The 15,665-nt window shown below is 37.3% G+C and overlaps 1 protein-coding gene across 4 annotated transcripts in view; it reads left to right on the forward strand.

Annotated features, from left to right (window-relative positions):
- The window catches only part of CBX5 (chromobox 5), a 33,168-nt gene that overhangs the window by 7,851 nt on the left and 9,652 nt on the right, over window positions 1-15,665 (forward strand). For 2 of the 4 annotated variants that reach the window (XM_006904496.3, XM_006904495.3), the window contains 3 exons: window positions 7,564-7,742; window positions 11,504-11,690; window positions 14,801-14,901. In XM_006904496.3, the coding sequence (XP_006904558.1) occupies window positions 7,606-7,742; window positions 11,504-11,690; window positions 14,801-14,901 (425 nt within the window). In that variant the 5' untranslated portion in view covers window positions 7,564-7,605. Of the gene's footprint in view, window positions 1-5,647; window positions 5,772-5,905; window positions 6,011-7,563; window positions 7,743-11,503; window positions 11,691-14,800; window positions 14,902-15,665 lie in introns of those variants that run through there. The other 2 variants (XM_015588259.2, XM_015588255.2) reach the window with 2 other exon arrangements.

Below are 15,665 nucleotides of genomic sequence, written 5' to 3' on the forward strand. Positions count from 1 at the left end.
TATGCCATATGTTGAAGGAATGCCTTCTTTTACACCCTCAAGTTTTATAGTCTGAGACACCTTTGTTATTCTAATTATATAATTTTTTGTCAGCATGTATTAATCAGATTTTAGCATATTGATTTAAATTCTAATACCATCTCAACAATTAAATCAGATATTTTAGTGATTTAGTTTATGGTTATGCAAATTAATTTTTATGTCTCTTAAATGTCTTCACTAAACTTAGATTATGAGAGAACATAAATTGTCTGGCATAGTAGAAGCTCTTCCTTAAAATAGAGGATTTGATGAAATGACCTGAGGGGGCCTCTATGACCCTTAAGCTGCTGATGTCCAAAATCTGCAAACTAGATGATGCTAGGGTAAGCACCAGTCTTCATTTTATGGCTGTTGAAAAATGCTTTATGACCATAATGTTTTTTGGGGGGTTGACACTTTAGTTCTCATTTAACCCTGACATATTTTGTGAACATGTTCTGCCAAAGTCGTATGTAAAAATCTAAGATTCATGGTAATATACTCAAACATTGCTATTAACCATTTTTCTTAAGATTTATTTATGATGAAATCGCCAGGTTCTTCATGAAACGTGACAGGCTCTACTAGTTCATACTTCACATTTAATTAAGAGAGGAGAGGGTATGAGATTAACACCCACCTGAGGCTGTGGTGCCTTGAGATGAGTTCAGTACATTCCAAGGATAGAGTTGTTGGAAAGCACCACCTGGAAAACATTTGCCAAATTCTACTTTCTCATAAATCTTGGAACAATTGGATATCTAACCTCTTGTCCAGTGATGGTTTAAGTGTGCTGTAACTGAATTTAAAGAAGCCTGCCACTTAAGAGAAGAAATTAAGTAGATTTTAATACAGGAAAAAAACATCCCATATAAGATTATTATTTTGTGGATTGTGATCTGGTAATGAGATATCAAGAATTTGAATGTTACTGCTAAATATACCAGTGAACCAGACTTATAACTTTAAGCAGTTCTGAGAATTGCTTTAGTGCACATTCATAGTTTTTAATAGTGGTCAAAACTTGGAGGACAGTAAAGCTAAGTGAAATTTATAAGGCAGCCTCTCTGTGATGTACATGTCTTAATCTTAAAGAACAAAAGACCCTTTACTCCCTTGCTCACTGAAGCAGGAGGCTTGGATAATCAACAAACAGGGTTCTTTGCCCCAGAATCATTCTGTGATTGGTTGAAGCAGTGCCTTGGCCTTATTTTTAAAAGATCACAAACTGGAGCTGTGCTAGCCAAAGGAAGCACATTTCTTCTCTGCACTATTAATAAAGTTTGTGTTGTTAATGATAGGAGTGTTAATGACCACAGTTAATCTTCCTTCTCAACTCTTTCCTAATCCAGTCTCTTAAATGAACATTTAAAAAGCTTTTAACTCCTCCTGAATTGGGTGCTCATGGGCTTTGGTGGAAGTGGAGTGATAGTTATCAGCCCATTTAACAAAACTTGAGACAGCCTGGACAGCTGTAATGTGCATCTCTATGCTGCATTTTTGTTAAAATGCCACATGGCTAATACTTTGGAAATCATAAATCTAATAGAAGAAAACATCTTTATAGAGGATATTTTAGTTTTATGCAATATGGGATATAAACCTAAACCACTGGTACTATATCCTTAAAGAGCAAAGAACACAGACCTGATTAAAATGGTTTTGTAAATTAAAATGGTTTTATAAATTTGGTTCCTTTTCATCTGTTTTTCTTACAATATGGCTAGATGGAGGACACTTTCAAGACAATGCTATAGCTGACAATTTAATCTTCACTGAAACCACTGGCTTTCCCCAAGGGCCTTAGAGGCGGGGAATGGGAATATCTCAAGCCTGGACCTACCGAAGTCACCCATCAGTGGCACATTTAATTAGTAAACATGGTAGGGAGCTTTGCATATGCCCTCACCCTCTCCTACAGTCTTTAAAATGGCTTCTTTCTGGAGGATTTTGCTTTCTTAGTGGGCTTATAGAATTTGTATTGAAACTCTAAAATGAAGAAAGAGCTTATTGATTATGCATTTTAACATTTGGCCTGACTGTCACTTCGAGATAGTTCAGTGGGTGGTTCAGTGAGGCAACTTACCAGTTATTTTCCATGACTTTTTAAATAATACAAAGAAAGCTTAGAGAAAGATTTAGAATTATGTTCTATATATGCTTTTGCTTATAAATAGTGATGAAAATAAAATGTGTTACACCAAGATCTAAGAAAAGACACCCAGACAGCTGGCAGTAAAAAGTAGTAACTGGCGGAGCTAGGCAGACAGACACCAGAGACCCCGTAGGGATGGCTCTGGTGTCTGGTGTTGATTGGTTAGTGCAAATAGTTAACCACGATCTGTTGTTCTGGATTTTCTGCAGCTTTCTGTAATGCCCTCTCTATAATTTCTGGGGGCTGGCACTTTTAACCCGTTTTTTCTAAAGCTGACTTCTCAACAGATCCCTGGTTTAGGTGTCCTGTATCCCTCCCCCTGCCCCCCACCCCGTACACACAGAGGCCTGTTAGGTGAACTTGCCTTGTATCATTTATATGAAGGGTTGGTGGGGTCTGCTCTTTCCTTGTGTCCTTAGGGACAGTTAAATTGCCGGAATCTATCTGTAGTTGTTAGTTGTGGATGCCTTTACTAGAGAGTTCCTACGGATGTTCAAGAAAGGGTTGAGAGCTGTTAGGCCTGAAAGATTCCAGAAACTTGAGAAGCTGGCTCACCCCTTCCTATGGAGATTTCTATACGGATAAGGTTGCACTCAGAGGCTCATTCTCTCTTCAGCTCCACCATGGTATCTGGGATTCTACTTCAATCACTCCATCATCCTGCCAGCCATGTCTCATTTCTCATACTGGTACGTTCCCTCCTCCCAAGCTCAGCGTGAACCACCAGTCTTGATGCTTTATCTGGTCCAGGCTCTAGCCCTTAAATTGTCCATCTGGCTTTGTGTTTCATCTGACCCTAATACACTGGGTCGCGCTGTCTAAAAGAGAATTATGTCCCCTCCGATGTCTGAGTGCATTTCTCATTTCTTACTGCTGCTCCTGAGCAGATCTGTAACTTCAAGGTTAAGATAAGACACATTCCATCAGAACTATGTCGTCATCCTTGCCAGCTTCTGATCTGTGACTGTCCAGGAGATTTACAAGACAATTGCATGCCATTCTTTACAGAGTATTATGGTTGGACTCTGACTCCTGGCATCAGGCCCAATTTGATTTGTCAGCTGTTATAAAACCCATTTCCCAAAGAATAAGGGACCTCAGCCGTGTGCCCTTTAGGCAGTTCTTAAGAGTAGGAAGAAGGGAATTGATTTTGCTCTTTCTTCCCTGAATAGGGTTTTAGGAAGAGAGGTGAACTCCAGAATGTTTTTGTTCCTTTCTTCCTTAAATTCACTTTTTTTTTTTTTAATCGAAAGTCAGTGTCATTAAAGTGTTAGTGTTGCTCTCATTATTTCCTGTCCTTTATCTCTTCACAGCCATCTCCAATGCCTTCCTGAATTTTAAGGCATTTGAGTAAGTATTTTACCCTTAAGAGAGAACGGACCTGCCTATTCTCTGAAGGTTTATTAGTTTACCATTACATAATTAACAAAGACACTCTTCTTTCTTGCTGTCTGCTAACATGTTGAGGTGCGGGAGTTACTGCATGTAATATGGTTTAATGGCTTAGGAATTTGGAAGGTCACATTTCCTGCCGTTGTATTCGGCCCTATAATATTTTTACAAAAGCTTCTCTTTAGGGGATTGAACAGCTCTGGTTTCAACATAAACTCACTTTTTCCCTAGGAGGTAGGCAGTGGGGATTTATTTGGCCCATTTTAGTGATTCCGGAGTTAGATCTAAAATTTATTTACTCAGGATCACACATGGCAAGTTAATCACAGAATCAGAACCTTGATCAAATTCCTTTGGCATTATTTCCATATCCCAGTTAAACAAAAAATTTTAACTTTCATGGTCGAAAGTCTTTAAAAACAGGGTTTATTTGGCCATTACTAGCAGAAAAGAGACTGATCTTGACTTATGGGGTTTAAACCACCAGCATCATGGCTGGATAGGAAAGAAAACATGTTCATTGTTCAGGAATTTTACAAACGTTTTTATTCATCAGGTGGGGGGTTGGTGGAGAAAGATGTAAACTGTTCTGAAAGTATTTACATTAGCTATAGACAAAGGGGATGGGAGTAGGTGAAATGGGTCTAGATCTGGGATGGGCACAGCGGAGCCCGAAAGGAAGTGTCTGCCCATGTGGATTAACTGTGGGCAGCAGATTGGAAAATTCATATGTAAATAAGAAAGGAGGCTCCTGGGATTCAATAGCACCTGGCTCTTCTCTCTTTTGGATAATCTCAAAAATAGCCACCTGGAAATTTATCCTAAATTCCAGCAGATACATAGAAAATATGCGCAGTCTTTTGTCAGAGCTGGTCCACAGCTATTAACAAGTTAACTTCTGTCTCTCTGGCTGCTGTAATTTTAATTTAGAACATCTCAGATTTTTTTTTCTTGTCATCCCTTAACTATGAAAAGTTAAAATTAGGAAAAGTCAAAAAAAGTCATTTTTTACTTAGAGATTTCCTGATGGGACCATTCAAAGTTGAAGAAATTCTCTGTAGTTGAAAACTGTCTTACTTTGCTCTCGTATCCTATAATTTCTTCTGTGTGATAACCAAAATAATCACCAGTTCTCTGCCGATTCCTCAGTTGGGTTGCTTTTGATTGTCCCTTTTTCTTACTCTCAGATGGCTGCCACCTCTGGCTTTAAAGACACATGTCTAAAGCAGAGCAGGGTTTTGGATCTCTCAAAAATGTTCTTTAGGGCCAGGAAAAATGAAAATTTGTGGGACCACAAGTCTCTTAAATATCTTTCTTTATCTCAGTCCTCCTTTTCTCAAGTATTAGAGATTATTGATATACGGAATTTTATATTGTTTCCGATGGGTAGTAATTTAAAATTTGTTTCATAACATTACAAGAACAACTAATGAGGTAATTTTAATAGTAATGGTTGTGGCTGGACTGATCTCCTCTCCCTTTTTTTAAAAACTACCTAAGGATTAGATATTTTTTCCTATCGAACCTCTAGTTGAGAGGTTCTTTAGTAGTGCTTCAAGGCTCTAGATTCTCTTTATCTAGTAATTGCCCTAGGAAGGAAAGTTGTACAGTATCTTTGAAATACTTCCCTTCCCCCTTTCCTGTTAGTCTCCCCCTACCCACCAAAAAAATTTTTTTTTAATTGACTGTTCAGTGACAGATGGTAGAAGAGGCCTTGTCTAAAGTGCTTCTGGTGGGCTGGTTTAGGGGGTGGGTGGTTTGCTCTAATCCTCCTGTAGAAGGAACTAGCCTTTCCCCTCCCCCTTCCAGTTGAGCTATAATCTTGTTAGATGGTCTTAAAATGGTATTGATTAATTCCCAGTGCATTTAGAGGAATAAGCACAAGTTTGGGATTTAAAACTCAAGAACCTATTCCCTTGAACTCTGAATGTCTTAGCCTGGAGGCCAAGGGAGGTACCTTCCAACTTCTCCACCCAAGTCTTCACTGAAAAGGAAAGTTAAGGCTTTTAACTTTTCAGTTTGCCTCTCCCACTGTTAGTCTAGTACTGCTGCCAGTTGCCATGGCAACGGACTGGGACAGCTGCGCAGTGGCGCCCAGGCAGCTGGGTGGGGGCGGGGGAGCTGCCAGCCCGCCAAGCCCCAGACCTGGGAGGGGAGGCCCCTCCTGTTAGCCCAGAGGGAAAGAAAGAACTGGGGCGATCCGGTAGGTAAAAGAGGGAACCCCCATTTATCATCTCCCTTTGGGGCGCCTCTTCTGCATGAAGGTATAAAGGGAGATTTTCCTCTTCTCCCACAAACTGAAGAACACATATGTAAATCCTTGTTTTTCCTCGTGAGGCAGGGGAGGCCATAGCCACAATGCTTAACTGCATGCATCTAACCCGGGGCTGGTTTTAACCCCAGCGCTCTGACCTAAACTGCTCAGCTCCCGGAAATTCCAAGGTGAGTGGGGGTGGGGTGGGGTACTCTCCCTGGGACATGACATTTCCTGTCTCTGGTGAGGTCAGAGACTTTATTTTAAATAAATCAGATTTTTTTTTTTTCTTGAGGCTTAGGACTGTTCTAAATTCATGGAAAAATTATTTTGAAACCCCTTAGCTACATTTCTCCTGCCTACCTCCTCTTCCGAAAAAGTATTTTAATGAAAAACTTAGTTTTATTACAGGGTAGTGATGGGTACAGACAGGTTTTTGGTGGGCAGACCGATTGCTAGTAAGTTCTGGAAATATGATTTCCAACTATATATTCTTGGAATAATTTCTTAAATTTTGCTAATTTGAAGTAAATTGATAAATGCAACTCTTTATGCTACTTGACTTGAATAAAATTCTGAGATTAGCAATGGCCTTACCTAATCCTGGCAGTGGTCTTCTGGTCAAGGTGGAAAGATTTTTAGAGAGTGCTGAAAAAAATCTTTAAAATTTCAGCAAAATAAATATGGAATTCAGCTAAGAAAACAATCCTTGCTACTCTGTAATCCAGAATGTAGGCACCATTTAACATGGTTAAGGAAGAATTCTTTAAAATGATTATGATAACAACCTGGGAATGAAAAAAACTAGATTCTCTTTGAGTACCCTCTGGTCGTGCATATTTCTGAGCTTAACTCAATTTCCATTTGTGCAGCTTTGCTTCAACTTTCCTTGGGCCTATGAATGGCTCCTCTGTGTTTTGAGGCTTCTTGTTGATGTGAGTCTGGGGCCAGACTTCTTTTTCCTCCTCCTCTTCCTTTGGCCCAAAGTCAACTCCAGTTAAGAGGAGAGGGTACCTCCTTAACTGTTTGGAATTGTTGAGCCTTAAGAATTACTCAATGATCCAATGACTAATTTTGACTTCTTAGGACTGAAATTTTTTTTTCTTGCCTGCTTCCCTTGCATCCCCAAATGTAAAAGGAAGCTTAGTGTATTTGAGATGTCAGCCCTGCTTTGGTGAACTGATGGATGCTCTGAAGAGACAAGCTCAATTTGCTTTAAGAGAAATGTTCTGAGTTACTGAAAATGTGAAAGTTGCTCGAGCAGGCATTTTTTTTTGTGCTGCTAAGAGACCAACTAGTCAAGATGCTCAGAGCAGACAAAGTTACATTTTGGTGGCTTTTCCTTTTCATTTTTATAAAGAAACTTACTCACCTTGATGAGAGGGAAGGTTTTACTTCTATCACAATTCTTTTAACTTCAAGTTTTCCACCTTTTTCTTTGAGTTGCTAGCTTGTAAATAGTTATAGAAGTTGCCAGGAGTAACATACACTACTTGTCTTTTGAAATCTGAAATTAGAGGAGTTAGACAGTTGGGCCATCCAATTATGATCTTGTTAGTTGAAGGTAAATTAAATTCTTAGGATTCATCTGTAGAATTTTTTTAAATTAAATTCTTAGGATTCATCTGTAGAATTCTTCAAGACTCTAGAGAAAGGTACATGGCAGCTTTATGTTTTACCCTCTGCATCTCATCAAGAATCTTCACATGGATTCTGAACAATTTATCTTTCACATTTGCAGGAACCCAGTGGCCTTAGACCTTCAGGTGGAACAGCGTACGACATGGGAAAGAAAACCAAGCGGACAGCTGACAGTTCTTCTTCTGAGGATGAGGAGGAGTACGTCGTGGAGAAGGTGCTAGATAGGCGTGTGGTTAAGGGGCAAGTGGAATATCTACTGAAGTGGAAAGGCTTTTCTGAGTAAGTGCCTTCTCTTAGGCTTTAGGACTGCAGAGGTAGACACCTTTGGTTTACTTCCCCAAGAACCACCACCATCTTTGTCCTTTTTTTTCCCCACCTGCACTCCTTTCCTAAGACTCAGAAGACACAACAATAAACTAAATAAAGCCTCCCCCTTCTTAGAGTGGTGTTCTAATGATAATGATTTTGAGAGGCAGTATAATAAACTGGTTAGCATAGACTTGGGAGCCAGATTGCCTGGGTCCAGATTCTTGCACCACCACTTATGATAGTGATTTCAGTTAAGTTCTTAATCTTCTTTCCTCAGTAAAATAGGAATAAGAAATAATACTTGTCATAGAGATATTTGGTAGATACACAGAGCCTGACACATAAGCTTTGTGTAAGTATAAACTGTTACTATTCTTTTGGATATAACTAAGCTAAAATAATATGCATTGAAGAATAACTAACCCCACAGCCCATAGCTTTCCACAGTTATCCTTGGATCTCAGAACTGTCCTAAGATGAAACACCTTAATAAGAGACTTAAATCTGAGGCCACAGTCCCCCGCCACATATTTATATTTGAAAATTTCAAATATACAGCTGAGACAAAAGAAAACTATCCACTCAGATACATACCACCTACTTTCTGCAATTAACCTTTTAATATAACCGATCCATCTATTCCTTTATTCATCAATCTTTTTTTTTTTTTTTAAAAAGAAACTTTAAGTCAGTGGTCTTTAAGAATCATACTGAAGTATTGACTAGAAAGGTAGTAACTGGCTTTATGCTGAAGTGCTAAAGTATATTATTCTTTCCTTGGGAATAAATGAGACTAGACACGTATCGAAGCATAGAAGAAGAAGTAGCTTGAAAAGTGAAATACACGAAGCTATGTTAATCATTAGGCATTTTGCCTCAATTGCTGGTTAATTCTCTTCTCAGGATGCCTAATAACAAAGAATAGATTTCTCAGAACCCCAATGAACTGATAGGAACTGGTTTAGAACTCCTTAGGGTGGTGCTGTCCAGTAGAAATAGAATGTAGGCCACACATGCAATTAAAATTTTTTTGGTGGCCATATTAAAGTGAAATTAATTTTAATATTTAACACAATATACCAAAATGCTATTTCAACATTAATTTAAAAATTGTTGAGATATTTTATATTATTTTTTCATGTTATATCTTCAAAATCTGATGTATATTTTATATTTTATAACACATCTTAGTTCAGACTAGTCACATTTCAAGTGCTCAATAGCCACATGTGGCTAGTAGCTACCATGTTGAACATCACAGCTTTAAAGCATAGGACTTAAGTATAATAAAAGATTTAGTGTTTTGACAGTACCTTTAGACAACGGTATGAATCAGGAGCCTTTGGAACGTACTTAAGGTTATTTCATTACGTGAATCAATGTGGTGGGTAACAGCAATCAGAAGATGCCCTCCATATTTTTAAAGAGGATCAGTGTCATTACATACTCTAGAGATGAGAAAAATATGAATTTGAGAGACCTAGAGCACCATGAAGTAGGAATTAACATAATACCTAAAGATTTTAAGGGTGTTTGTTTACTAGGTCCATTGAATCACCACTGGAAATTCTTGGGCATATTGAAGGTACTTGAAACTATATGTGTAGTTTAGGTACTGGTACCTTGCAGAGATAAAAGAGGGAAAGACAAAGTTTGAGGTAAATTAAGTTTTGGTCCTTTGTCAGAAATGCCCAGGATTTCAAGCAAATTTTGCTGCTTCAGCATTGTCTACAACTAAATACCTAATGTTTGCTAGGCAGTGATCAGATTCTTCCTCATGTGTTGTCTTTAATTCTCATTACAGCTTATAGAGGTATTTTCAGTTTACAGATGAGGAAATTAGTGAAGTTATTTGCCGAAGATAACTGATACATGCTGGAACAAGGATCCAATATCAGATTTCTTTGGCCCTAAAGCCCAGACTCTTTCAAAAATTTCGCCCATGCTGTCTTTTGGGTGAAAATTGGTTAATGTAGAAATAGCAATACCAATATGGTAGGAAAAGGGATAATCCCATTATAGGACTGCCTTTCCTTGGTATCAACAGAGACTCTCCTCTACCCCCATGTCTAGTTGCTTATGTTATAGTGTTGGCACGCCTCTTGATTTTGGTGCCTTAATTTCTTCCGGGATAGTAAACTATGGTCTGTGGATTTGAGGGAAAGATTACTGTATGTGGATTTATTTATTTATTTATGCTTAAAGAATTGCTGTGAAGGAGAAGCTTTTCTAGTTTTAGATGAAATGATTTGAAAATAAATTATCTCATTCTTAAGCTCCTTTTGCAGAAAGTTATTTCAGTCTTGAGTAAATATATCATCATTCTGCTTATTTCAGTCAAGTTATGGCATGTGTTCAAACCATTTCTATCTAAAATTACTTTATTTAAAAAACAATATCTGAAATGAATAGTGCATTCATTAAAAATTTTCCCCCCAAGTCAATAAAGGTATTGTAGAAACTGCTTTTATGATATATTTACAGATTTATCTTAATATCAAATAGTCCTCATCATATAACCAAAAGGACCTGCCATTGGTTAGTAGGGAAGAGGATGCCTGGTTTAGTTTTTTCTGTGCCGGCACATTTTTTTCCTTTGATTTTGTAAGCTTTTGATGGAGTTGGGGGTTTGGTTTTCTAAAACCCATGTCAAAAATACAGAGAACAGCTTTATGAATACTATTTGTTTTCCTCATAATAGGACTCCCTTGATCCAAGTTTAATTAGACCTCATTATTTAGTTTGGGTGTTTTGTTTTGTTTTGTTTTGTTTTTGCTTATTAATATAACAATGTATTTTGACTACCTAGTGACAGTAGACTTGAATCCAGACTGTTGAATTAATATACTTCAAATCCCACTTTTGAGTCTTATGGTTTGTCTATATTTTAATGATTTAAGCCCTTTATTGCCTTTTTTCGGAATAACTATTTCCAATCCTCCAGTAATTTGTTGACATATCTTCAAAACATAAATAACATTTAAGACAGTGTAAACTGGGGGTGCATGATTTTTTAGTGTCCTCACAATTTGCATAGATGATTATATACATGAAATCACATTTTGCTACTTTTATAAAACCATTTATATTTGAATTTTTAACAGCTTTATTGAGATATAATTTAACAGTCCGTAAAAACCATTCATTGAAAGTGTACAATTCAGTGATTTTAGTAAATTTATAGAGATGTGCAACCATCTCCAGTTTTAGAACATTTCTGTAACCTCCCCCACATTCCGTTGAGCCCATATGTAGTTAATACCAAGACCCAGCACTAGCACCAGGGAACTACTGATCTGCTTGCTGACTCTAAATTGTCTTTTTTAAACATTTCATGTAAATGGAATCAGACATATAGTTTTTTGCCTCTGGTTTCTCTTAGCATAATGTTTTTGAGGTTCTTCCATGTTTAGCGTGTGTTAATTAGTATTGTGTTCCTTTTTGTTGCTGAATAATAGTCTGTTGTATGGATATACCACATTTTGTTTATCTCATTCATGAGTTCATAGACATTTGAATTGTCTTCTGTCTTTTGGCTATTAAAATGTTGCTACAAGTAATTGTGTGCAAGCTTTTTATTGATATATATTTTTATTTTTCTTGGAGAGATTCCTAGGATCAGATTTACCTCCTTTAAGTGTAAGGGTTTTCTTTTTGCCTATTTGTCCTCTTTAAGGCATTGGATTTCCCCCCTCATTCTTTTCCTTTTTTCCTCTATTCTTTTTGCCCAGGGAGCACAATACTTGGGAACCTGAGAAAAATTTGGATTGCCCTGAGCTGATTTCTGAGTTCATGAAAAAGTATAAGAAGATGAAGGAGGGTGAAAATAACAAACCCAGGGAGAAGTCAGAAAGTAACAAGAGGAAATCCAGTTTCTCAAATAGTGCTGATGATATCAAATCAAAAAAAAAGAGAGAGGTAAGCTTCCTTTCCCCTTTTCCTATAAACTATTCATTTGCCTACCACTCCTAAAAAAACCTTATTTTGTTTATTTCTGTTCTGAGGATGGCGTGCAAGGTAAAATTGTTGAACAAAAGAGCTTTAGGGGAGGTATGTTGGTTAACTACAGCGCCCCCTCCTGGCCATATGAGAAACGTAATATGTCTATACTGAATTGTATTAAGGTGGCAGAATTAAATCCCTGTAAAACACTCAGCCACTCTGTCTTCTCCTTAGAAAAGGGCTAAGCTATCTTAGAGAAGAAGGATCTTTAGTGAATTTTTTAAGCATAGAAGAGGGCTTTAAAATGTTTACCATTTCTCTTCCTTTCTTTTGTTCCAAAGATAGCCCTTATTTTCAAACCTTTACATTTTCTTTTTTTCATTGAGGTGAATGAAATTCACGTAACATACAATTAACCATTTTAAAGTACCATTTTAAAGTGTACAGTTAGTTCAATAATGTATATATTTTTTTATCTTATTTATTTTCATCTTATTTCTGTGAACACATAAGAAATTTTATCTTCCTTTTGAATCTTTTATTGTTCAGTTTAGAAAGTTTATGAAATTTTGGTTTGGTTTGATTTGGTTGTTTTAGTCTTTCTGATCTTTAGGTCTGAAGTAACTAGCAAAAGCACTGTTATAGCCTCTTTTTTCATCTATATCTTTTCTGTCTGTGCACACACATTACACACCCTCCCCCCCCCAGCTTCCACTTCTTCCATTTATTTCAAGGTTGTGAAGCCTTTTGTGGTGAAGGATGTTTCATACTCTTAAAATTTAATAAAATAAAAGCATAAGTCTGCTTCTGAATCATCTAGCATCACTGTCATAAGCATCTCTATTTATCTTCATTCTACTTGGATATCAGTCTTTCTAGAGCATTAATTCTCTGCTCTGGCAGCACATTAGAATCATGGGTGGGGTGGGGTGGGCTTTAAAAACCTCCAGTACCCAGAATGCACCCCAGACCAGTTAAATTCAAATTTCTGTGGGTTGGACCTAGGCATCAGTATTTTATAAAGACTTACACAAGTGATTCCTGGTCTCCATAGGAGAGAAAATGGGAGACCAGCTTTACAAAAAGGATTAAAATAAGAGTGAAAGATTGGAGGCAAGTGAAAATGGACTCTGGGTTTGTGTCTGTCTCTTATTTCCCTCATTAATTTTATTTTTTGCAATCTTATTTTTAAAACTGCCCTGTTCTGGTGAGGTGTGTGTATCATTATGATAAACTACTGATAAAGAATTTGAGAATACCTTCCCTTCTCTAAGGAGCTAAGACTTGGTTGGTTCTTTTTCTTTTTAAAATTTATTGAGGTAATGTTGGTTAATAACATATAAGTTTCAGGTATACAATTTTATAATACATCATCTTTTTTCTTTATTAGTCCTTTGTATTCTGGCTTTTGTCATTTGATTAATTCTCTCGCTGAGTAAAGAGACTGCAAAACAACATAGCATAAGACTTCTGACTAGCCATATATATAGTATTTCCTTAACTTAAGGTTTCTGTCCTTTTAAAAAGAAGCTGTCTGGCTTAGACCCACTGCCCATTGCAGAGAGTTTTGTTCCTAGGCCGGGTTCTGGTGCTACTGACCTTGAAAACAACTCCACATGTCTCTTACATTGTAATGTTCATTTGGGGCCCCTGACAGCATTCTCAGCCGTCCTGGTGGCTGTCAGGTAGGCAACTGGGAAGATAGGTGTTTGTATGTTTTAAAGGTTCAGAGGGGGATTGCGTTTCTTTCTTTAGACCACTGCAAAAGAAATTTGTTAGTTGGCATTATGCCTGATTTAAGATTACTGCCTGTGTGATGATTTTAGCATTTTCCTTGCCTTGGTTCCTTTTCAGCAGCTTGAACATTTTTCTTCCCTTCCCTCCTTATGTGGCAAACTGTTTTCAGCCGTCAGCTATGATTTACGACTCAGTTCATGCGCCAGCATTCCAGCTGTGAGCAGCTGTGTGCACATCTGGGAATCTCTTCCCCCTAAGCGCCCCCAAAAGAGGCTATGTTTTTTAGTATCTCCCCTGATTTGTGCATGGAATTTCCTTCCCAGTGTGGGTTCTGGTATCTTTGGGGACCACCTGGACCCTGAATGTTTGTATCTTTCAGAAGAAAGCAAGGTGAGTGTTAAAGAGATTTTATTAAGAAAATCCGACATCAGAGATGAGTTCATTTGGGCAGTCTTTTAAAGTCTTTTTTTTTTGTCTTGCCGCTAGATAAGCTTGCATTATCTTTCATAATAAGGTTTTTTAAATTATCTGGTTTCTCTAAATTTTTGCCGTTTTATTCTCACCAGTGCCATCGGACCTTGGTGGCACCTGAGTCGGACCTTGTGCCCCTTGTCTAGATTGCATGATTGCATTCTTACCAAATTTGAATAACCACCCAGAGAATTATCAGTTTGTTTTAAATCACTGTCTAGTTCTGCTCTCTAATGCTAATGACTCATCCACATCAAAAAGGAGCGGACCTGGGCCTCTTCTCCAAGTGTGTGGATATTGCACTTACGTGAGCTCTGAAAGAAACGTTATTTTATGGTACTTCTTAAATCATTTTATCTCTGTTCTTTCATAAATGTAGATGACTATGAAAAGAAGTGTTAAAAATACTGGTCAGTGTTATTAAATTAGAAGTTTAAAAATTAAGATCAAGAGGTATATATTTATAAAAAAGTTTATAAAATGAAAAAGGGTTTAGTTTGGGTAAACATGGACTTGTTTATCATCTCAGAAGCAATTTAGGAGTAGTCAATTTATATATTAAGGAGATTGGATTAGAGGAATTCTCAGATGATGACTCCAGAATATTTTAAGGGATATTAAAGGATTCTAAGGGCCACTACTTATCCTTTGAAGAAATACTGGACAGATAGGTGTGTCTCCTTGCAAAAATATCTTTTGTCATTACTGTCACTGGGTGACCCAGTATTGTATTTCTTAAGTTTTAAGAATCTTATGAATTGGTGACAAAAATAGTTATCAGGTGATATTAACTTAGGTTATGCTTTGTTGAACTGAGTAACAGGGAGGTTTTTTACTCTTTCTCCAAGTAGTAACCTTTCTTCATCTTCTATTTATAGCAGAGCAATGACATCGCTCGGGGCTTTGAGAGAGGACTGGAACCAGAAAAGATCATTGGGGCGACAGATTCTTGTGGCGATTTAATGTTCCTAATGAAATGGTGAGAGAGAATGAGTCTCACTCTACAATCGTGGGTTTTTTTGTCAGTGACTTGAATTTGTATGGAGGAAGGGGAGGGAAGACTGATTATTCCCCAACCAAAAATTTCGATTGTCAAAGATCTTTAACTGACACCAACTATCAGTATTAAATGGGAATTATGGTTTGGAATGAATTCAAGACCTTCTCAAGCTTTGGTATTAAGCCAAATTATATTATATTAGCCTACATATTAGAAAAAAGGTATATTTGAGGTAGGAAACATATAAACATGACCTAACCATTTTTTTTACATGGTTCTGAATCATTTACCATCAAGACTATGAGCCTGTGGCCACAGGACAGGAGTTGAGTAAGCCTTTCAGCCATGTCCGAGGAGTGAGACCACTGAATAATGTCTAAAAGAGAAAAATAATCTCAACAGAAAGCATTAAGAATAATGCTGTCCAAAGCACAACTTATTTCATCCGGCAGAGGGAATGGCTCTTAGAGGAAAGTATAGTTACTTCCCCTCAATTTGGTTTCTGAAAGACAGGGTGATTTATGGTGTGGCCCTCACTACCTCTCAGTTTCCAAGTGTTCTGGGCTTGTGATTTAGGTTTGGTCTCTAAATAGAGAGTTCATGCTACTGTACCACTAAGGAAGTTAATTGCCTTAAAAGTTGTATAAACAAAAGGTTTAATGTTTTATTTGATCGAAATTTGGCTGGTAAGTTACCCAGAAACCTATTTTTAAAGAATCACTATACTCTTTCACAAGTAAAGA

This window comes from Pteropus alecto, unplaced genomic scaffold (genome assembly GCF_000325575.1).
Source record: "Pteropus alecto unplaced genomic scaffold, ASM32557v1 scaffold220, whole genome shotgun sequence".
Lineage (NCBI taxonomy): Eukaryota > Metazoa > Chordata > Mammalia > Chiroptera > Pteropodidae > Pteropus > Pteropus alecto.